The following is a 23,467-nucleotide window of genomic DNA, read 5'->3' on the forward strand; positions in this document are numbered from 1 at the left end:
CCTGACTGTACCTAAGCCATAGGCGCTCCTATTTATCTTTCACACCTACCTATGTTTAGCTTTCAACAAAGAATACCAAGAGAACAAAACAAATTTCATGATAAAAGTGAATTGGCAAGTTATTTAAAATTGTATTCCCTATCTGAATCATGAAAGTTTACTTTTGACTAGTCTGTCCTTTTAACAGGAGAACACCTGTGAGTAGTATAAAGGTTCAGTTTACTGCAAATACAAATTAAACTTAAATGTTTACACAACATTTTAACTTGATTTTGTCTCTAGTTTAGTATATATTAGTTTTCTATCAGTTTAATAAGTGTATTGTGAATTTTAAACAAGCTTCTCATGTTTACAGCTGGTGAGATAATTTAGTGAGACCAGTTTGTGTAAAATGCTTACAGCAGTTCCTGAGAATTGTAAGAAAGCTTCACACATACCATGGAAACCCCCCTGTTCAGCATGGTGAACTCCCCTGTGCCTCCCACTCCCACTCCCACTCACAATTGGTATTTAAATAACTTCAGTGAGAAAGTTAACAATTTTTTTATATGATCGCATTTGGTGGTGAAATGGTTGCATGAAATACACCAAAATGTGCCTAGATCAATATCTTAGGTTGTCTACTAAAACAAATATATAGTTATAGTTAAATAAATAATAACAAGGCTCTATTTTTGTTTAAATGGTGTGATTGCAAAAATGTTAAAAATTCTCTGGTATTTTGGGAAAGTTCCTCTCTGAAATTCCCGGCAGTGAAAGGGTTAAAAGTTATGAATGTTACTGAGATTTTAATGATTAGCCTTTTTTTGTTTTCAAGTGTTTTTTCTCATGTTAAGCTCTTATTTCTAACCTCATCTTTGTTTTTTGTTTTTTTATATTTAATTGGAGATGTCTGCTCCCCTTTAAATATTAATCTTATTACACGGACTAAATCTGTTCTCATCAAAGTCTTATCTTCCTTTAATTTTGATCTTTTTAAAAAATAGGAAACAATGTGAAAATAACTGACTGTTTTCTTCTTTTTTTTCCAGAAGGAAAGCCCCTGATTTTAATTACAATTTGACTGTCATCAACAGTATGAATAAAAGTATAGATGTAAATTATGCTGAAGACACATTGTCTAATCTATATGGCTGGCTGGTCCTGTTAGTGGATAAAGAAAAATATACAATTATATTTGATACCGCTAACATGAGTAAGGAACTGCAGGTAAGTTATAATGTAACAAGTCAATTGGTGTAGATGTATATATTGGCATTTGAATAATTAATTATATAGCATTTTTCCTTGTGGAGTAAATTATTTATAATTTACTAAATTAGGATATCAAATTATATTTTAGTTATGATACTGAGCTACTACTAATTTATCAATATTGCTACTTTTAAAACTGCAATATTTGTATCAAATACTTTGGAGTTCTTGCAGTATTTATCTATCTACCATATCTTTATACCCACCATCTATCTATCTATCTATCTATCTATCTATCTATCTATCTATCTATCAATCATCTATCTTATCTATATATCTATTTATCGTCTTGTCATCTATCATCTATCTATCTATCTATCTATCTATCTATCTATCTATCTGTCTGTCTATCTGTCTATTATCTATCATCTATCATTCAATCATTCAAAGATAAACTGTTATATTTTCAGCTAATTTATTATAACTGTCCCTAAATGGCTTTTTAAAGCTTATATTACAGGAATGGAAACTAAAACACATTTATTTCTTCAATATTTAAACAACTAGTATAATTAAAAAATAGATCCGCATATTATCCTCAAGGTAACCTATGCTTTGAATAAATTTTTATTTCTAGAATGTATTTACTATGTAATGGCCCTTTCAAAAGTGTTCTACGCTTTCATCTTCAGAAAATAGATAAAAAAATTATAATAATAATAATAAGCTATTTGTGTTTTCTTTATTCAGGATATGTAGTTAAAATTGTCATCAAATGTTCTTTTGTGTGTAATATGTAGAATATCAGCCCAGGGCATTCGTGTGATCTGCTTTAGTTGTTGTGGTTGCTAAATTCAAACATAAACAATGGCAATCTGTTAATTGGTGGTAAATTTAATGATGTAATAATCTTCTGGATACTGACACCTTATACATTAAAAAAATATATATTTATTTTGCAATAATTACATAATAATTAGTATTGTTATTTTCTGAACACAATTCCAGACTACAACACTAATAATAAATACTGGGCCATATTACATGTGCCGCAATATTTAGCACTTTCGCTCGAGTGATAACACCTGCAGAAGTAAAGATTTTGCATGCGCTGGTTAGTTTGCATATAAGAAGTTGAAAAAAAAACTTTTGCATGCGATCGAAACCCAACATGCACTAACTTCAGGACTCCGCATAACGCACGGAACTGCACTAACTTATTCTCCCCAAAGAGCACAGAAGAAAAACCTAAAACTTACAGCTAACCCGACAGGAGTTATTAATATTTCACTTTCTAATGTTCTTCACAGGAAAATTATATTTATATATATATATATCCTGCTAAGCACCCTGGTCTGTGTTTGGGTTGGCGAGTGAGAGTGCACTTACTTGGAGTCTATATATATATATATATATATATATATATATATATATATATATATATATACGTTAGCAAAGATGTGCACTCTCACTTCATCACAACTGCCAGGGTGCTAGTGGAGTTAGGTATACAACAATAAAGAAAACTTGCACTCACTGGACTTTTAACAAAACTTTACTTGGCAAAGATAGTGACGTTTCGGGGACAGTGTATCCCCTTCCTCAGACAGTGATTGCATCAAACAATAGTGAATTTATACATTCAAACAGACAAACCCCTCCCCCCAATTAGCGCAAAAAAACGCCAAATCGAAACAGTCTCTACAAACAGTTGACAGCAGCTCTGGATCTGATACAGAAACATCACAGAGTCAGAGTGGAGTAAGCGGCGGCCAACCATCTGGTCAACGGGTTTTTCAAGGGGTTACTACCAGAGCCGGCCAGCGAAGACGAGGAAGAGGCCACACGTACGGAGGGGGGGCTGGAGAGAGAAAACCACCACTGCCAACCAGACAATAACCACCGCTGGTCCCGTTGAGGACCTAGTGGTGAACATCAGTGATAGAGTTTTATCCATGGCAGAGAGAAGTGTGTTAAATAGAGGCTTGAGTTTTGTCCCTTCAGGAAAGGGTGACGAATTCACCAATTACATTGATTGTCAAAAATTCCAGCCGTCCCTGAGACTAAAAGAATTTTTTAAAGACCACTCTGCAGATGGAGACAAACACAAGTTCAAGAATAAAAGCTTGTTTGACCCTGCAAGTAACAATGCCAGTATTAAGACTTTTATGAGATTGGTCTCTCAGGATCTGAGAGGATATGAGGCTAATAAATACCATACCAACCTAAGCACACAAGAGAAAATGGCCATCACAACACTGTCTAAGGACCCTGACATTGTGATCCGCACCGCAGATAAGGGTGGTGCAGTAGTAGTACTGAACTATAAATACTACAGTGATGAGATTAACCATCAACTTAGTGACACTGAGACGTATCAGCCACTTCCCAGAGATCCCACCAAAAGCTTTCAAGCTCTGATACATCAGGTGGTTCAAGAAGGGTTGAATGAAGGGTGGATTGATGAAGATATAGCTGGTTTCTTGAAGATTGAACATCCAGTCTGTCCAATACTGTACACGCTCCCCAAAATTCACAAGGATCTGGTGAAGCCTCCGGGGAGGCCAATTGTTTCTGCTCGCAACTCCATTACCTCTAGGTTAGCAATTTTTGTGGACCATTTTTTACAACCAATTGTGAGGAATATGAGGTCTTATTTAAGGGATTCAACACAGCTGATTGAAGAACTAAAAACCATCAAGTTTGAAGAGCCGTATATTCTTGTTACAGCAGATGTTAACAGTTTATACACAATTATCCCGCACGAGACAGGGAAACAACATGTGTCTAATGCTTTGGATAAGTACCCCTATGTAGGTCCCCCTAGAGACTTCCTTATCAAATTGCTTGAGTTGAGCTTACGTCTAAACTATTTCAGGTTTGAGGGCAAGTACCACCAACAAATATCAGGTACGGCCATGGGATCAAACGTGGCCCCCTCACTAGCTAACATCTATATGGAGCACTATGAACTGTCTGTGATGGGGATATACCAGAAACCTGAAATATTATACTATAAACGGTATATAGATGATTTATTGATTATTTGGAGTGGTACAGTTATTGAGCTAGAAGTATGGTTTGAGTATTTGAACTCACTTACTAATCCAGTAAAATTCAAATTGAAACATGACCCGACAAGCATTGAGTTCTTGGATTTAAATATCTTTAAAACAGAGAGTGGTAACTTGGGTACCTCTCTGTTTAGAAAACCTACGGATAGAAACTCTATTCTGCACACCACTAGTAACCACCCAACAGCTTTCCTCAAGGCAATTCCGAAAGCTCAATTACATCGGGCCGTGAGGAACAATAGTGATGAGGTCAGAAGAGACCAACAACTTAATGAAATGCAACAACGATTTACACAAAGAGGATATAATTTGCACCTTATCAAACAGAGTAGATTGGCAGTGGAAAATGAAACCATGACACCTACTCAATCTGACCAGAAAGAGGAGCAGAGAATGACTTTCACTACAGTCTATAGTCCCTCAACGAGAGCCTTGGGTAAATCATTGAGGGAACACTGGCACATTGTACAAGGTGACCCCTCTCTCCCGTTCAATGGTTGGCAACACCCTAGAGTGGGATATAAATGCGACAAGAATCTGAAGGATCTTCTGATGCTCACTGATCCTATCCATTGCTACACCCCTGAGACGTGGTTGGCACAAAGAAAGAAACCAGGATGTTACAGGTGTTTAGGGTGTACCACCTGCAACGCTATGATTCCAGGGGCTATGTTTGGACACCCCCACCGAAACCAACGATTTAAGATCAGGCATGTACTGACGTGCACCACCACTCATGTGGTGTACTTACTGAATTGTAGCTGTGGGCGTTTTTATGTGGGAAAAACCACGGATGATGCCAGAACCCGGTTTGCTAACCACAGGTCATCTATTAGGACGTCTCTGAAAAAGGGCTCTAGTGACCAACCTGTGGCCAGGCACTTTGTGGAAAAGGGACATGGACTTCAGGATCTGAGATTTACCTTAATCGATCACGTCCCCCCATTGAGGCGGGGGGGGGGTGATAGGGATACACTCCTCTTACAGATTGAGGCTAAATGGATTTTTCGGTTAAACACCCTGCAACCTCATGGACTCAACACTATGTTTGACTGGCACTGTTTTCTTTAGCTATGCATCCAGCCTCTGTTAATGTGACTGACTGAGCCAGCTCTATACCTAGATTCGGTTTATCCAACCATGAGAGTCCACGTACCTAACTGGGAGAGTCCACATTTCATTCAATTTTTTTATTTTTTATTTATTATTATTTTTTATTTATTATTTATTTTATTTATTCACTAGTATATGGGGTTTCTTTGTTATCCTTGGGTATCTTTTGATCTTTTCTTTATTTACGTTGGATGTTCTCTTTTTCTTTATATCTTATATTGGTGGTTGGGATTCTGGCTAAACACATAGATACTCTACCTCGTTAGACTAATGTGCTGTACCTGCGATGTGGCAGGATACCCTGTTATGGCTGGATACAAAGTCAGTATGCAATATACACGGTTCTTCAAAATTTTGCTGGCATTTAATATGTGATAGGATTAGCAAGGTCAAAATTGCTACTTCTCTATGGACCTATACATATTATTTGTATATAACCCCCATGTCACTGCGCTGGTGTAGCTAGTGTTGCAGCGCGGAGTATGGGCAAAGGTTTAAGGATGGTATCTTATAGAAATGTGCGAGTTTATATAGTAACCAATAGCACTTTGGGAATGTGTATGTATGCAAAGGAGGTACCACTATCATTATTAACTGCTGCTTATAACTATTTGTTGTTTCCTCCCGCTGCAGATTGGTATTGTTGTGACCCATCACCATGACAACAGCACACAACTTTGTTGATTGGCGCATCGCCCCCCACGTGAGTGGTCGGTGCAGTTCCGGGTTTCTTTCCCCTTCCAGCGTTGTGTGCGGGTGCTGTGAGGTGGTGTACAGCGATCGGTGTCTGATCCGTCTCTGATCTTTTGTTTGGTATGTCGGCATGAGTCCCTGTTATTTTTATTTCATACACGCTTATTGTGACAACTTTCATATAATGAGAAGTAGTTTATTTATTAAGTGTATTTGATGAACTGTTATAGCTGTGTCATGTATGTTTCACATCGGTGTCCAGTACTGCTACAGATTTTTAAATTAGCATTTGCACAGTAACAATTTGTTTAAGAGCTGTGATGGCTCACATTACACTTTAAGTATTAGATTAACACTTTAGTGTTTACTTTGTGACTTATGGTTGCCATAGCAACATGATTTGGCGTTTTTTTTGTGCTAATTGGGGGGAGGGGTTTGTTTGTTTGAATGTATAAATTCACTATTGTTTGATGCAATCACTGTCTGAGGAAGGGGATACACTGTCCCCGAAACATCACTATCTTTGCCAAGTAAAGTTTTGTTAAAAGTCCAGTGAGTGCAAGTTTTCTTTATTGTTATATATATATATATATATATATATATATATATATATATATATATATATATATATATATATATATATATATATATATATATATAGTATATATATCAGAACGGGACAGTCCCTGTCTTGGTGGTTGGTGGATCATCACCTCATTATTCTGTTTTGAATCAGACAATGTCACTGCATTGACATATCAATCATCATTGTTTATTTTTCTGGTTCTAAACGAGTGCAGAAAGCTATGGCTATTTCTTTGGCTTCTTGGTTTAAACTTTTGATCCATAAAGCTTGCTTGGAGGTGGGGCAGTCTCCACCAAAGCAGATTACTGCTTATTCTACCAGATCAGTTGTCACTTCTTGGGATTCAAGAATGAAGCTTCAGTTGACCAAATTTGCAAGGCAGGTCTTGCATACTTTTACTAAATTCTAACAATTTTTCTAATAGAATGCTATTTACAGTTTTCGAATGTCACTCTCGAATTTGAATGTTCATAATTAGACCGAATGTCCACATTTAAATTTTCAAATGTAATATTCAATTTAACAAATGTTATTCAGAATAGTTCATGTGGTAGGGAATTTAGTGAACTGATACACAATAGATACAAATCAAATTAGAATATTGCATAATTCAAATTGAAAATTAGATATAAAGAAAGCATTAGAAATACTATTACATTAAATAAATCTTAGAATGTTGTGCAAACATTCTAAATTTGAAAAGACCGAATAAATGTGTTTAAATTAATTTCATTTTTGGAATGTTTTGAAACATTCGCCCAACCCTAGCACAGACTAACCAGGTGTGGGTTGGAGGAGACTCACAATCATAGAGAAGCAGCTTCTCTTTCTCATTTTTTTTTTATTTTTATATTCTTTATTTATATGTCCAACAGCAAACACAAATGCATACATTTTCACCTTTGTGCACCATGCAGGGTCAGGTGTAAAGAAACAAGAAGAAGTGACATAAGATTTAAACAAAGGATCTCTTCTTATATACATCATTTTGTGGGACAAAAAAGAAATAACGAGATATTCTCACATAATCCGTTTGTACATGTTGTTGGAATTTTCACACGTAATAAACCCATTCAAACTACCATACAAACATAATTTTGTCTTACTTTGACTTTCTTCTGTGGATACTTTACTTTTCCTCACACCTTTCTTAACACTAATTATCTTTATCTCTCCTTAAACTACTCTATGACCAGTTATCCATGAATGTGGAAAGAGATCCAGGGCTACTAAATCCATGAAAGAGTTTGAGGAAAGAAATGGGGCCAGAATGGCTTTTTGTATAGCTGCAGGATACGATTGGATGATTGGTAGCCAACCGACTAAAAAGGATTTTATTCTTCTCTCACAGGCGGTTTTTAAATGAAATGATTCGTAAATAATTTGATTTTGGATCTGTTGTAACATCTGGGATAATCCCGGAGCTGCATTAGATTGCCAATGTTTAACAATCTGCTGTCTAACAGCTAGAATAATAGTATTTAAAATATTTGTTTGAAAGCCCTTGTTGCTAGGAACTTCTAACCATATTATCTCCTTGGGTGAGAAAGTAACGGTTGTCTTATATAATACATTAAACCAGTATTCTAGCTTCCGCCATAATTGAATAATCTTTGGACAGTACCAGAACATGTGTAAAGTATCCGCCTTAGGTTTCTTGCAGCGGGTGCAGACCCCCTCGTTAGTCGGATATAATTTCACCATTCTTAAAGGGGATAAATAATAATTATTAATAATCTTTAAATGGGATTCTCTCCAACTCCGTGGAATTTCACATTTCTTTAAGTTAATCATACTTTGTTTAATTTTCCCAGAGTCTAATGCCGGAAACAAGGGAGTCCAATTTGAGACCAACTTATCTAGAAGGATTAATGTTTGTTTGGAGAGCATAATATCATACATAAGAGATATGGAGGAATTACCTATCGAAAATTTTTGAAGACATACATTGAGATCCGACCATGCACCAAATCCACTCCTATCCCATTTTCGGGTATTAATAAGGTGGCGCAGCTGGAGATATGCAAAGAAATTAGATCTAGCTAGATGAAAATGTTGGGACAGCATTTCAAAAGAAATTATTTGCCCCTCTTGAGAGAGGATGTGACAAACATATTTAAGGTCTTTCTCAGCCCATTCTCTAAATACTTATTGCTTAATACCCGGTACAAATTGTGGGTTTCCAGTAATCGGCATAAATGCCGAAAATGTAAATTCCACTTCAAGTAATGTACAACACTTCTGCCAGGCTGCCGCTACGTTTCTAATAGACGTGAGCGCAGTTATATTATTTGGTAAAGATTGTATAGGGCAATGCAAGATTGCTTTTAAAGAAAAAGGAGAGACCATGTAATTCTCAATCTCTAAGGATGAAACCAGCTCCTTTTCTACAATCCAATCCACAGCTGTTTTACTTAGACAGACCCAATTATATAGCTTAAGATTGGGGAGAGCAAGACCACCTGCTTCAGATTTCTGCATGAATCTCTCCAAGGATATACGCGGTTTCCTGCCACTCCAAATAAATTTGGAGAAGCAGGAATACAATTTACGCAGATCCTTACTAAGAATAAACAGGGGAAGATTCTGAAGAGGATAAAGTAATCGCAGGAAAATAATTGTCTTAATTAAATTAATACGGGCTGTAATAGAAAGTTGAAATACCTTCCATAGCTCCAGGTCAGCTTTATCCTTCTGAATCAATGGTAAAAAATTAAGTCGATACCAATTCCTCTGATTTTTGTGTAATATTATGCCTAGATATGTAATTGCTTCGACCTCTTTAAATGGATGTTCTTTCAAACTATTTCTCAATTTAATAATCCACATGAGTTCACTTTTATTGAAATTGATTTTATATCCCGCAAAAGAGCTAAACTCATCTAGACATTGCAATGCAGTTGGTATTGAGACAGATGACTTCTTTAAAAATAATACTAGATCATCAGCGTATAAAAGTGTCCTAAGAGAATAGGAACCCATATTAATTCCTTCTAATACACTTCGTAACCGGATAGCTAAAGGTTCTAGGGCCAGGTTGAACAAGAGGGGCGATAACGGGCACCCCTGTCTTGTTCCCCTACCCAAGATGATCTTTTGCAAAAGAACACCATTCACGATAAGAAACGAAATTGGATTTCTGTATATTTTTCGGATAAATTGGAAGAATTGATTCTTGAAGCTGAATTCCTCTAGTATTTTGAATAGATGGTCCCAAGCAATAGCATTGAATGCCTTTTCGGCGTCTAACGAAAGAATAGCAAAATCCTCAGTGAAGTTATTTTTTTTCCTTTCTTTTAGGTAGTAAAAATAGTCAAGACAAGTCACTATCCTGCGTATGTTTTTCATAGAAGTCCTAGATTTCTTAAAGCCCACTTGATCTATGTGGATAATATTACCCAAGAATGAAGAGAGTCTATCTGCTAAAATCGCCATCAGTATTTTATAATCTGTGTTCAACACGGATATAGGCCTATAAGAGGCCGGGTCCTCTGGTTTTTTACCTTTCTTGAGAATTAGCGTGATATTTGCAGCAGAGAAATAAGAAGAGATGGAATTATCCGAGCGGTAATAATTATTAAATAGCTTTTCCAGGGTAGGAATAATTTCCTGTGCAAGTAATCTATAAAATTCTGCCGGGAGACAATCTGTCCCGGGAGCCTTATTCAACCGTATCTTGTCTATCATATCCCCGATTTCCTGTGCTCTAATTGGAGCATTAAGAGACGATAGATCATCATCTTGAATTTGCGGGAGCTTTATTTTAGACCAAAATCTGTCTTGCATATGAGTATTGCTAGCCTGCCTAGAGTATAACTTTTGGTAAAATGAAAACAGAACTCTACTAATCTCCCTTGAGTCTGTATATGAGATATTGTTTTCTTTAATAACCGGGATATAATTCTTCCTCTTTCTATTTTTAATTAATTTTGCCAAATGTTTCGTGGAGTCCCCGTAAAGACCTCTAAATTGAACATTAATTTTAATCTCTTCCTTTTGGGCTCTCTGTTCTAAGAAAACATCTCTCTCTCTTCAAGCCTCCTGGTACTTTTTCCAATTAATCGAGGAGCGATCCTCAGCAAATCTTCCATAGGCATTTCTAACTCTATTGGATAATTGTATTTCTAGGGCCCGCAATTTCTTTTTGCTACTTATTAAGTAACTCTTTATATCGCCTCTTAAGACAGCCTTGGCTGCTTCCCAGAAGGTCTCAATTCTGTTAAAGTAAGAAATATTATTTGTACAGTAATCCCTCCATCTTTGCCTGAGCCAGTTAGCAAATCTAGGGTTATTCAATAAATATCGCTGAAAAAAAAGTGATTGGCTTTTATCTATATGACTAATTAGAGGGGGCAAGGTGAGATATATTAGTGCATGATCGGATATCAGTATGTCATCGATTCCAGTAACCACTTGTACAATTGACAAGGATTCGGATAGTAAAAAGAGATCAATCCTGGAGAAGGTTCTGTGTGCTTTAGATTCGCACGTAAAAGTCAGAGAATCAGGATTTTTGATTCTCCAGACACCTACCAATTTAAGCTGAGAACAAAAAATTCTAAAGTATTTGGCATTTTTTTTTATATTCTTTTACATTTATATTATTAAATCTGTCTAATTCTGGAACTAGTGTCATATTAAAATCACCCGCTAAGATGAGATTCTCACCTATAAAGGGGAAAATCTTACCTTTCATGCTTTCCCAGAAGTCTCTGCTATTTTTATTTGGACCATACACATTACAAAGCACATAAACAACCTGGTTAATCTGGATTTGGAGTATGATATATCTGGCCTGTGGATCTTTATCAATATACAACATTTTATATTCTAGCTCTTTATGGAATAAGATCGCCACTCCACATTTCCTATTTGTACTTGAGGAGGCTACCACTTCGCCCACCCATTTAATTTTAAGTTTAGCTACTTCTGAATCATTAAGATGGGTTTCTTGTATATATGCAATATCTGGCCTTTTTTTTTGCAAGAGTTTTAATTATGAGTTTTCTCTTCATGGGGGAGGTTATTCCTCCAACATTCCATGATAATATATTTACTCCGGACATTTAACGGAGAGACATGCCTTAAAATTAAAAATTTGCTCGGTTAAACTTCTCTCTCTTTCTTGTCCTCTATCCATAATATAGCAAAAAATAATCTGTTAGCAATTCTAAAAAGGGGAAAGCGGGAGGAGGCAAAAAAAATAAATAAATAAATAAATAAATAAAAAAAAAAAAAAAAAAAAAAAAATTAAGATAAAACCACACACATACCACATTCACCCACGTCTGTAATGGAGACCTGACAGTCATTAACATCAAAATCATGAAAAAAACTAATTTCTCAATCTTCAATTTACCATTTTTGATTTGACATATTCTTTAATATCTGGTATTTCCTGAAATGTAAATACTGAGCCCCTATCTTCCACTATAACTTTAGCCGGGTAGACCATTCGGGCTTTAACTCCATTATTTATCAGCTGTGAACAGTATGGGGCCATTAACTTCCTCTTCGTGGATGTCTCAGTAGAGAAATCCTTAAAGAGGAGGATTTTGTTATTACCTAACATTATAGGACCATTCTTCCTAAAAAGTTTCATTAATTCGATTTTGTCCTGGAATTTAAGTACCTTGAATATACACATTCTGCTCTTAGCTGCCTTATCAGCTAGAGATCTCTTTGGCCCTACTCTATGAGCTCTTTCTATTATCAGGGGCAAATATTCTGCTGCCATTCCTAACGCTTGGGGGAGCCCTAGGGAAGTAAATTTCATTAAGTCTTCATATTCCCCTGTCTCCGGGAGGCCCACAATACGTATGTTATTACGCCTGGAGTGGTCTTCCATGTCCTCCAGGCGCAATTGCATATTTTGAATTGTGGTTTCTTGTTTCCGGATGGTCACATCTTGTGCATTTCCCCGATCTTCCAGGTCTGAAATTCTATCTTCTGCTTCACCGATTCGGGCAGAAAACTGCCTGACTTCGGTGGAGAGAGTAGATAGTTCGGAGGCCATACCAGAGATTTCTTTTTTAATCATTTCAAAATGGGGTGCGAATACGGCGGACAGTTGTACTGTCAAGGCCTGTATATCAAAAGAAGGAAGAGGTAAATCACTTAATGTAGAATCAAGGCTGGTGTCACTTGATTTAGATTTTTTATCCTTAGGTTTGGCAGGCATTACAGGTGAATTTTTTTTCGCCTGCATGACAAATTTTTCCATTAATTAAAATTGAGAAAAAAAGTGGTGACTGAGTGTAAACAACATGGGCAAGATTACTGGGGCCGCGTCAGAGCGGGGCCTGGTTAGTAGAGAAAAAAGAAAAATTATGTTAATAGATTTTTTTTTTTTCCCCCTTTTATGAAGGTGTTATATATCAATTATATATATGTGTACATACGTGATAGTGTATATAATCAGAAAAAAAATAAAGTGGACCCTTTACCTAGGGCAGGAGCCAAAAAGTGAAATAGGCCTGTCAAATTAAGGAATTTATCTAAAAACCAAAAAAAAAGATGGTTCCCTCTTTTAAATTTTTCTCTCTAAATATTTAACAGTAAATGGCAGAATATAATTAGAATATAATCCGACAACAAACAGAAAAAAAAAAAAAAAAAATTCCCTGTAGATTTCAGTACACAATTAGATTTCTATAATAGAATAAATATAATCTGGTTTGCATACATACCACTATGGCTCTTTGAAAAGTAGTAACTGATAATACATGGCTACAAATCGACTACATTCTTACTCTCTAGATACCGGGGCATAAAGATTAGTTAGATAATTGTTTAGAATTCCGCTGGAGAGTAATTAGCGGATCCCTATTAGCCCAGAGAAGGCCGGACTAAAATATTATCAATGAGAGCAGAACATATAAACCCTTCTGTAGTTTGGCTATGCAATCAGCCTAGATAAAATCATGAGGATTTATAAAGGTAGCCACTAACAAATGAATATTTCTGTCGTAAACATATTAATCAATGCAGAAAAAAAAAAAAAATTTCAATGAACCCCTAAGATTAGCTTTCTTAGGGGGTTTTAGATTTAGGATTAAATGCTTAATTAATAAATAGAAAAAAGGCACCTGGCATTAATATATATATATACAATTTACTGCCTTAGGAAGAAAAATCCCCTAGAGTCCTTAGCTCTTTTTATACTATGAACAGGTAAATTAGAAGAAATATCAGCGGCTTTCTTCCTAACAGAAATGTCCTTCTGCTGAACAAAATGCAAATGTCACAATCGAACAATCAAACCAGTAACTTAGGGCAGAGTTTTGTCTCCAAACGATTTATTCAGATATATAATGTTCAGTGGACCACACGCAGGTTCCCAATTATTAGCAATAGATATGGTGTAGTATATTCCCTTTTGCAGGGATAGATCTTGCTATGTCCCTTCTCAGCAATGGGCAAATAAACCACACATCTCACCTTTAAGCTTTTCTGGCTCACTCCCCTTAGGTAACAACAGAAAACACCAAGAGACGAAAAAGCAGCAACAATAGGGGGAAAAATAGGTAAGGAAGCTTGTACTTGCGGCTGGAACTGAACTCTTCTGACCCGCAATGCGGCGATATGAGGGACCTTTACCGCAGAGAGGGCACTTCACCTCCACTAACGGGCTGCAAAAGGCTGGTCCTTAGCTTGAGAAGATGTACCGGGCCATCCAGGGGCCCTCCGCCCGGCGGCGTCTCCAACTCACCAGCGATAGCGTGACGCCGGCTTCCTGTCACGTGTTCCCAGCAACTACCCCTGGTGCACCTGGTCTCCTCCTCCAGGTAGGAAACCTCTCCTCATGTAGCGGTACCGGTAACACTGGCACTTCACGGCCGCCCAGGAGGTAGGTGTTAGTATCCCCTGGAAATGGTGCTTCAGGATCTCTATAGCTGTCGGGTACTCCAAACAGACCTCCACTCCCATAAACAGGTCGACTTCCAGCCGGCAGCCTGATGAAATGGCTGCGTGCACCACCACACACAACACCCGTTTGCAGACCCCGGGTTGGATGGTGAAAAAGGCTTAGGTAGATTTTCCAGCGGTGCTCAGTCACCGCATACAGGGAGCACGCTTGTTTAGGCTCCACCCCAAACGGAAGTCACCCTCTTTCTCATTTGTGGCTACTGGCTCTGCACATATTTATATATATATCAAAAGTCAAAATAGCAGATAGCCCAGCACTCCAACCAGGTGGAGCAGCCACAACCTGGGTGCAATCCTTATAAGAGATAGTTAGAGAACAATGTGGAAGAAGGGCACTCTCAGGGTTTGTATAGAGACAAATATTTTCTTTATTCCTAGAACATTAATGCATGGTCGACGTTTCGGCCCTCAGTTGGGCCTTCATCAGGACAGGTATTATCTGAAAGACAAACATATAAACAGATACTAGAAACATGGAATGATAGAGACAACACGCAACAAGACACAAACTACCTATATCACAATCACCAATAAAATTAAAAACAGACTGTGCAGTCTGTAAAGGGAATAATCCAACCTTCAACAAAGGATACCCAAAAAACAAAGAACATGCAGGATAAAGGGGCCAAGTCAGATATAGATAATATGGTACAGTGCAGCAAACAAAAATAACATCTAAATAGACTGTGCTGTCTGAGATCTTATATCAAAGAACAACTATGAGATAAGAATGCCAGAGGGCAATCCGTGGGCATACAAGGCAACAAGGCAAAACAAAATGATGTTATGGTATACAGACGGCATCAATGATAACATAAACCAAAATCCATAAAAAAAGAAAAAGAAAAAGAAATGTCTCGCACAGAAAACTACTATGTATCTGTATCAATCCCAAAGCAGTGCGTTATTACCCGCTCAACAGGCTCATGTGAGAAAGTTTAAAGCGATACTAGATAAGTTAAGCCACAGTCATAAAATAAGTCCCAGATGAGGACTAGGAAAAAGTAAGAAGAGTACAAATAGACATAAACACATAAATAAAGTTACCATCAGACATATAACCCAAAAAGATGCATACATAAAAACAATGGACAACGCGTGGAACGCCTGCAGTGTGATTAGCAAGACACCTAAAACAGATAATAGCAGGGCATAGAGCATATTAGAAATGTAAAAATGGTGTGTGTGAACACTTAACGGCAGAACATAGCCAAAGCAATATTGTGGATAACATTATAGACAAATCACGCATATTAGGGCCCCAAGGTAAAACAGTAAAAACAAGCAAGGGAGTTCAGCAATTGTAGGGGAATCGCTATACAAACAGCACCAAACTGCATTTAGCTCAGAGGTATACAAAACCTACTAAAAGCCCATAGCAATATGAATAACCAGTCACGCTAATGTGAGTGTAGCAATAGCACAAGTCAGAGCCTTATAGATCAAAGGAAGAGAACTAAGAACAGCGTTTACCGTACCTATGGCAGTAGTCATAGATCCAAACAAGCGAATGAGGGTGGCTACCGGAAGCCGCCTTAAATAGGGGAAGCCCTAAAGGCAATCAGTCCCTGATAGGGTGAAAGCAGCCAACACCTCCCGTAACTATGGCAACCAATCCGTTGTTTACCCTGAAAGAAACACCTAATAATACATACTGCAGGGGAACGGAGCACTGCTAGAGAAGAAAACACAATCCACATACAAGGGCAGATGGCACGGAAAGCAATCCTATAAGTGAATTATAATATAACACCATATCCACCCAAACACACGCCAAACAGGCACAAATAGATCCACCGTTAAAAAACAGAATTCACCTACCCATATCAGAGCACTGGATATGTGTATGTCCAAGAAGGACATAGAGAAATAGCGCTGCAAGGGTGCCGCAGCTAGCATGGGTCAGTCAGAAACCGCACATACGTCAAGTATAGACACAGGGCTTTAACCCACAGCGATCTGTATAACTTAGAAGGGCGCTCAAAGCCACACAGATACCCAGCACTCATATGCGGTGTCAATAATAAACACAAAATGATCTAGAGCAAAGGGCCACACAACTAAACTTAGGTGTGAAAGCCCAAGAGGTTACAATACATATATGATGTGAGACAGTCACTGTAGAAGGTGTTAGAGGGGGCCATAGAAGATCCTAGGTGCAAAACATACACTAAAAGCAAGTAGTCAAATACGAGAAGTCAAGCAACAAATGACATCTATATATATATATACATCCAGGGAGAGTGCCTCTCAATTGAGAGAAACAGTGACAACTGCACGAGCAGGCTGCAAGACTACTTAAAACATACATAGGAGAACCCCTAAATGGAGCACAAAAGATAAGTACGCCAGCAATCGATAATATATTACATGAATGTAATGGTGATATACAGCTCAAGCACCAAAGATACACAGGTACACCAACAGAAAAAAAGGAAAACATAGGATCAATCATCTAATTAGACAAAATAGAGTGAACAGGAAGCAACCCTAAAAAATAAGGAAAATACAGGGAGACTATAAATATAGATTATACATCAAATGAGCCATGGGCCACATATGGGATGGAGATGTTGGAAGGACTTCTTACATCACGGAATTGGTAACCTAATGAGAAAAGGAGGAAAAAACAAAAACAAAGAAACAAGCAGGCATTTATAGCTCAAAAAAATACAGAAAAGTCCAGGTGAGCATTAAGACCATTTGGGCTTAAAGTATTTAATCTATATATCCATCTGGCTTCACATTTTAGTAGTTCCTGGTTGCTATAACCACCTCTCTTCAGAGGTGCCACTGTGTCGATCAACATGGCACGAAGAGTGGCGATGGGATGCTTATGTTCCAGAAAATGCCTGGGCACAGGTTGATCTGCTTTGCCATCCTTGAATGCGGCTCGTAAGGCACTTTTATGGTTGGCCAGTCTTTCCCTAAATGTGGTGCTGGTCTTTCCAATGTAGTAGAGACCACATGGTCATGACAACAGATACACAACGTACTGGGATGTGCATGTAAGTCTGTGCCTAATTGTATATGTTTTTGTTGATCCAGGATGATGGAATCTTTGGCCAGTGATGAGTGAATTACACGTGACACAGCTGCCACACTTGTAGCAGCCGGTCTTAGTTGGAGCCAGCCAGGTTCTATTTCTGCGCCATTGGTCAGTGTGCATAAGCAGTGTTTTTAAACTGGAGCCACTTTTGTGAACCACTCTAGGAGGTGGGGTATTAACAAATGGTAGTGTGCGATCATTGTTAATCAGATGCCAGTTAGCCCTAATGACACCCGCGAACAGTCTAGTGGCTGGTGTGTAACTGGTGATAAAGTTAATGGAGGGCTTTGTCTCTGCCGGCTCAGACTCTGGTTTTCTCTGCAACAGGTTAGATTGTTCGTGACCGCCAACTTCTGTCAGTATGTCAGATATCATCTTGCGACTGTAACCCCATTCAAGGAACCTATTCCTCAAGGATTCCACCTGGATTTCCCTCTGGTCAGGTTCTGACGTGTTACGTAATACTCTCATAAACTGTGATTTGATGATACCATGTTTCAGTTGTGTGGGATGGTAACTACTGTTTAAGAGGAGGGTGTTTCGGTCCGTGGGTTTTGAGTAAAGAGTTGTCCGTAAAAGGCAACCTTGGTCATCATCGCACTTATATATACATAGATCCAAAAACTGGATTTTCTGGAAATCATATTCACTTTTTAGGGTGATGGATTCTTCTGCCGTATTCAGATGTTGTATCCAAGCTGTAAGTTCAGTTTCTGAGCCCCACCATATGACCAACAAATCATCAATATACCTGCGGTATAACAGAACATTAGGGTTTCTGTCCTTGAAGATATGTACACCCTCAAACCAGGCCATAAATAAGTTGGCATATGAGGGGGCCATGCTGGAACCCATGGCGGTCCCAACCAGCTGGAGGTAAAAGGTTTCCTCAAACTGGAAGTAATTATGTTGGAGACAGAGTGACAACCATTCTAGGAGGATTTCAAATGGTGGGCCATCATATGAAGAACTCGCAATGAGAGCTTGTCTGGTGGCCTCAATACCCAACTGGTGTGGAATAATGGTATAAAGGCTGTTGACATCTAGTGTCACAAGGATGCAGTCTTTGGGAAAAACAAAGAAATAGAAAATATTTGTCTCTATACAAACCCTGAGAGTGCCCTTCTTCCACATTGTTCTATAAATATATATATATATATATATATATATATATATATATATACTAGTCTTAAAGCCCATGTACACGAGCCATTTTCTGTAGTGCAGCGGTCCCACCCGCACCCGCAATACCCGTCCCCGTCCGACTACACCTGCTCCCATTGACAACGCCCCATCACACCCACTTCCATTGGTCACGCCCCCGCCGTACCCACTCTTGTCCACGCCCCTCTTCACACCCACTCCCGCCCACCCTCTCTGCTGTCTGATCTTCACAAACGGCCAGGTACGTTTGTCCTCGCTCAGTCTCTACTGCGCATGACAGCTTCGGACAAACATACCTGGCCTTTTATTATATAGGATATATATATATATAAATCCCACGAGTATCTGCACTCTCACTCCCAGGTAGTCAACGACCAGGGTGCTTAGTCAGGATTAAATTTCAATAGTAATAGATTTATCATAGGGACGTTTCGGGATCCACAGACCCCTTCCTCAGAACAGACAACATAGTGAAACAAAATAATTTTGTTATCTCATGTATGGATTTATGTATGTATTTAATTTGACAACTTGTTCAAAATGATTTAGCTCCACACACAGATTTATGTATGCATTTAATTATTCTAACGATTAATTTATTTGGGAGCTGAATCAAATAATTTTGTTATCTCATGTATGAATTTATGTATGTAATTAATTATTTGGCAACTTGTTCAAAATTATGTTGATTGTTGATAATTATCACCATGACTATGGGATCACATTTTGGCGCAATTTTCAAACTTAGGAGGAGGGGCTAAAGGGTTTTTAATATTAAACGTCACTATGATATAACAAAATAAATCTATTTTATCTATTTATTTTTTTTCACAAATCCAGTGACTGTAGTCTATATGTTTTAATATATATATATATATATATATATATATATATATATATATATATATATATATATATATATATATATATATATATATATATATATATATATATCTTCATAATGTGAGGCAGAAAAACAAAACAGGAGCTTTAAGGTTGATCATCAGACCCCCAGTCTACCAGATGTAATTGATAGAATGCGTAGAAAACTATACAAAGTTGTTGTCTTTTTTTGGTTGTTTAAAGGAATACTGAACCCAATTTTTTTCTTTCATGATTCAGATAGAGCATGCAATTTTAAGAAACTTTCTCATTTACTCCTATTATCAATTTTTCTTCGTTCTCTTGATATCTTTATTTGAAAAAGCATGAATGTAAGCTTGTGAGCTGGCCCATTTTTGGTTCAGCACCCTGGATAGGGCTTGCTGATTGGTGGATACATTTAGTCACCAATCAGCAAGCGCTACCCAGATGCTGAACCAATAATGGGCCGGCTCGTAAGCTTACATTCCTGCTTTTTCAAATAAAGATACTAAAAGAACGAAGAAAATTTGAAATATAGGAGTAAATAAGAAAGTTGCTTAAAATTGCCTGCTCTATCGTATCACAGTTATGTTGTATTGTGATCTTAACCTCAATAAAAATATTAAAAAAAAAAAAATTGCCTGCTCTATCTGAATTATGAAAGAAAAAAAATTAGGTTCAGTATCCCTTTAAGAATAACTAGCCAAACCACTTTGATCACTCTTTAATATATTGAACAATAGGGTATGTTTACAGACTGGTAGTACAGACATTTACTATTCTTGGAGAGGCAACCTCATGTCAAACCTTCCCTTTGTACAGGGCAACTATGTAACTACTATTATCTTTTTGTTATAGTGGTTGGACCTACCTGCCCTCCATATGGGCTTTTCTTACATTCTTATGTATTTGCCTTCTGAGCCAGCTTTTGGTTGTATATGTGGTGCAGACATGAAGACATAGCTTTGTGTATCAATCTATCCTTATTTTCATACAGCCCCAATAACGCAATGCAAACATTAAACTACAAATGTACTTTTATTTTGTTTGTTTTTTCCATTTTAATGTGTTTCCAATAATACATTTTATTTGTGCAAGTGTACTAAATTATTTACAAATTGTTCCTTTACCTTTGTTTTGACGTTTGCAATGGACATTTTTGCCAATTACAGTATATCCCCATCTATATTTCAGTATGTAAGTACTAGTTATAGAAAAGCTGTCCAAACAAGAAGGTTTAGAGGAAATCACACTCTCACTGGGTAGTGGAGTGAAGAGATAATACAATGTTCATTTTCCATTGTTCTCTTGAAGTATTGATCTCACTGGGTATAAAGAGATAAGATACAGAGGGTTTTGAGTAAATATAGAGAGATAAGATAATGAGATCTGACCTCCCTTGAAGCTCAACCCATTTGATTTGTTTGTAGTTTCAATTAGCAGAAACAACTATTTCATATAACAATATAGGCATAAAGGAACAATTCCCCATTCATTTTTAAATTTTGCAGTTGGTATAACAAATCATTATAAACACATTAAAGAGAAAACAATTTTACAGTACACTGTCCCTTTAATTTATTCTTTATTTAGATCTTTAAACTTAAATCTATTTATTCTTGAGAGCTCTCCCTGGCTATTGAAATATGCTCCTCAGTGCCAATCAACAGGAAAGGACTTTAGCTTGGAGGTTTGTGTTTGATTCCCACATACAAATGTTTACTTTCTGCTAAACCATGTTGACTGGTTTGGAGAATGCAAAAAAAAGTAGCTCAGCTAAGAAAACTTAAACTGGGACTTAGAAGTTATGGAATAGAATTATATGGCAAAATAAATAATTGTTTTTGTTGTGAAGAAAATGTATAGATGCCCAAAGAAAGACCAGTTGGTCATCAGGGTTTTCTACAAATATTTAGCTTAAACAAGTCACCAGTGTCAGTGATGACAGCTGTCAATGTCATTCTGTGTAAATGGCATGGCGATTTTATTAAATTCAACACAAAATGCCAATAGTTTGAATAACATGGCAAAAGCTGGGAATGTCTTGGAGCAAACTGAGCTTCATCAAATGACTTCTATATCAGGACACGTTATTGAAGAACAAAGATGTATTCTGCTCAAAACACAAGTTGTCTTTCTGTTGATTTCTGAGAAAAGTTAGCGTTATTGGCAAGATCAAAGAGCCTCGTAAAATAGAATTAAATGGCCACATGTAACGGCTTTTCTTATTTGCAAATACAGCGTGCAATAATTCACTGTTAAATAGCTGCTTTCTAAAAAGATTACCTTCTAATAAAAAATAAAAATGAGCAAATAAAATTCAATATGTAGTTGATGGTTCCAGGCATATTTTTTTTTTAATTAATAATTTATTATCTCAACAATATTTATAGCATTAGATCTATTCAAACACTAGAGCAGTCTATGCAGAGAAGATTCTGTTCCAATGTGGGATTACTGTGTGTATCTTATGACATAGATAGAAACATAAAGTTATTTAAATACCATCGATATTAAAGGGACAATAAATTCAAAATTAATTATTTTTGTATTAAAAAAAAACTTTTCAATTTACCTCTATTATCACATTTGCTTTGTTCTTTTGGTATCCTTTGTTGAAGATTATACTCAGGAGTAATAATTATCTACTGGGAGCTAGTTAACATATCAGGTGAGCCAATAACAAGAGGCATATATGTGTGGCCACCAATCACCAGTTTGCTCTTAGCAGAGCTCTGCTACTCATAAGCCTACTTAATAATACCCTTTAAAGGGACAGTATAGTCAAAACTGAAAATAAATGATTCAGATAGGGCATGCAATTTTAAACAACTTTCTAATTAACTTTTATCATTAAATTTGCTTTGTTCTTTTGGTATTCTTTGTGGAAAGCTAAACCTAGGTAGGTTTGTAAGCTAATTTTTAAGCCGTTAAACTGCCTCTTATCTCATTGCATTTTGACAGTTAGACACTAGTAGTTCATGTGTGTCATATAGATAACATTGTGCTTCCACCTGGGGAGTTATTTAAGAGTCAGCACTGATTGGCTAAAGTGCAACTCTGTCAAAAGAACTTAGATAAGGGAGCAGTCTGCAGAAACATAGAGATAAAGGTAATCACAGAGGTAAAAAGTGTATTAATATAACAGTGTTGGTTATTCAAAATTGGGGAATAGGTAATAAAGGGATAAACTATCTTTTTATGTATTATCTTCTAGTAACCCATAATTCTGACCTTCTAAAGCCATATTTACATTGCTTGTGCTAATCTTTTTTGTTTAGAAACCATTTCCACTCACACCTTAATAAATGTTAACGTATATTCAATTCTAACATGACCTAATGGTGTAATATAGCAAGTTATTTTAGCTGTTGTATTCTAACATATTTTGCAGTAGTCAGAATCAGTAATCATATAGGGTGCTATAGATATAAAATGCAGTTCATAAGCTGTGTCGGGGTTACAGAGCTTATCAACTATAGAAAAAAAAATGATTTAAGAGGTAAGAAAAATATAAATACCAGCCCGAATTCCAATCCATTAGAATGCTGCCTGAAAACCTTTTACACATGTTTGGCCTTAGACATTCCAATCCTGTAACCCTGTTGCACATATGGACGTAGAGCTACGTCATGCAGTTCATAGCCCATCATACGACATAACGTAGATCTATATCAATACTATTGGAAGCCCAAGCAGTCTCGGGTTTTCAAGTGACAACTGAGACTTGCTGCTTACAGGCTTCCAGCATTTGCCTTCATGTGGCAACAGATCTTGACTATACAAAACCATATTGCAAGA

General features: G+C 37.0%; 1 protein-coding gene across 1 annotated transcript in view; it reads left to right on the top strand.

Moving 5' to 3' along the window:
• Window positions 1–23,467, top strand: part of PKHD1 (PKHD1 ciliary IPT domain containing fibrocystin/polyductin) — a 1,710,134-nt gene that overhangs the window by 1,014,142 nt on the left and 672,525 nt on the right. The window contains exon 49 of the mRNA XM_053709557.1: window positions 1,032–1,209. Within this exon, the coding sequence (XP_053565532.1) occupies window positions 1,032–1,209 (178 nt within the window). The remainder of the gene's footprint in view (window positions 1–1,031; window positions 1,210–23,467) is intronic.

Source organism: Bombina bombina, chromosome 4 (assembly GCF_027579735.1).
Source record: "Bombina bombina isolate aBomBom1 chromosome 4, aBomBom1.pri, whole genome shotgun sequence".
NCBI classification, from domain to species: Eukaryota; Metazoa; Chordata; class Amphibia; order Anura; family Bombinatoridae; genus Bombina; species Bombina bombina.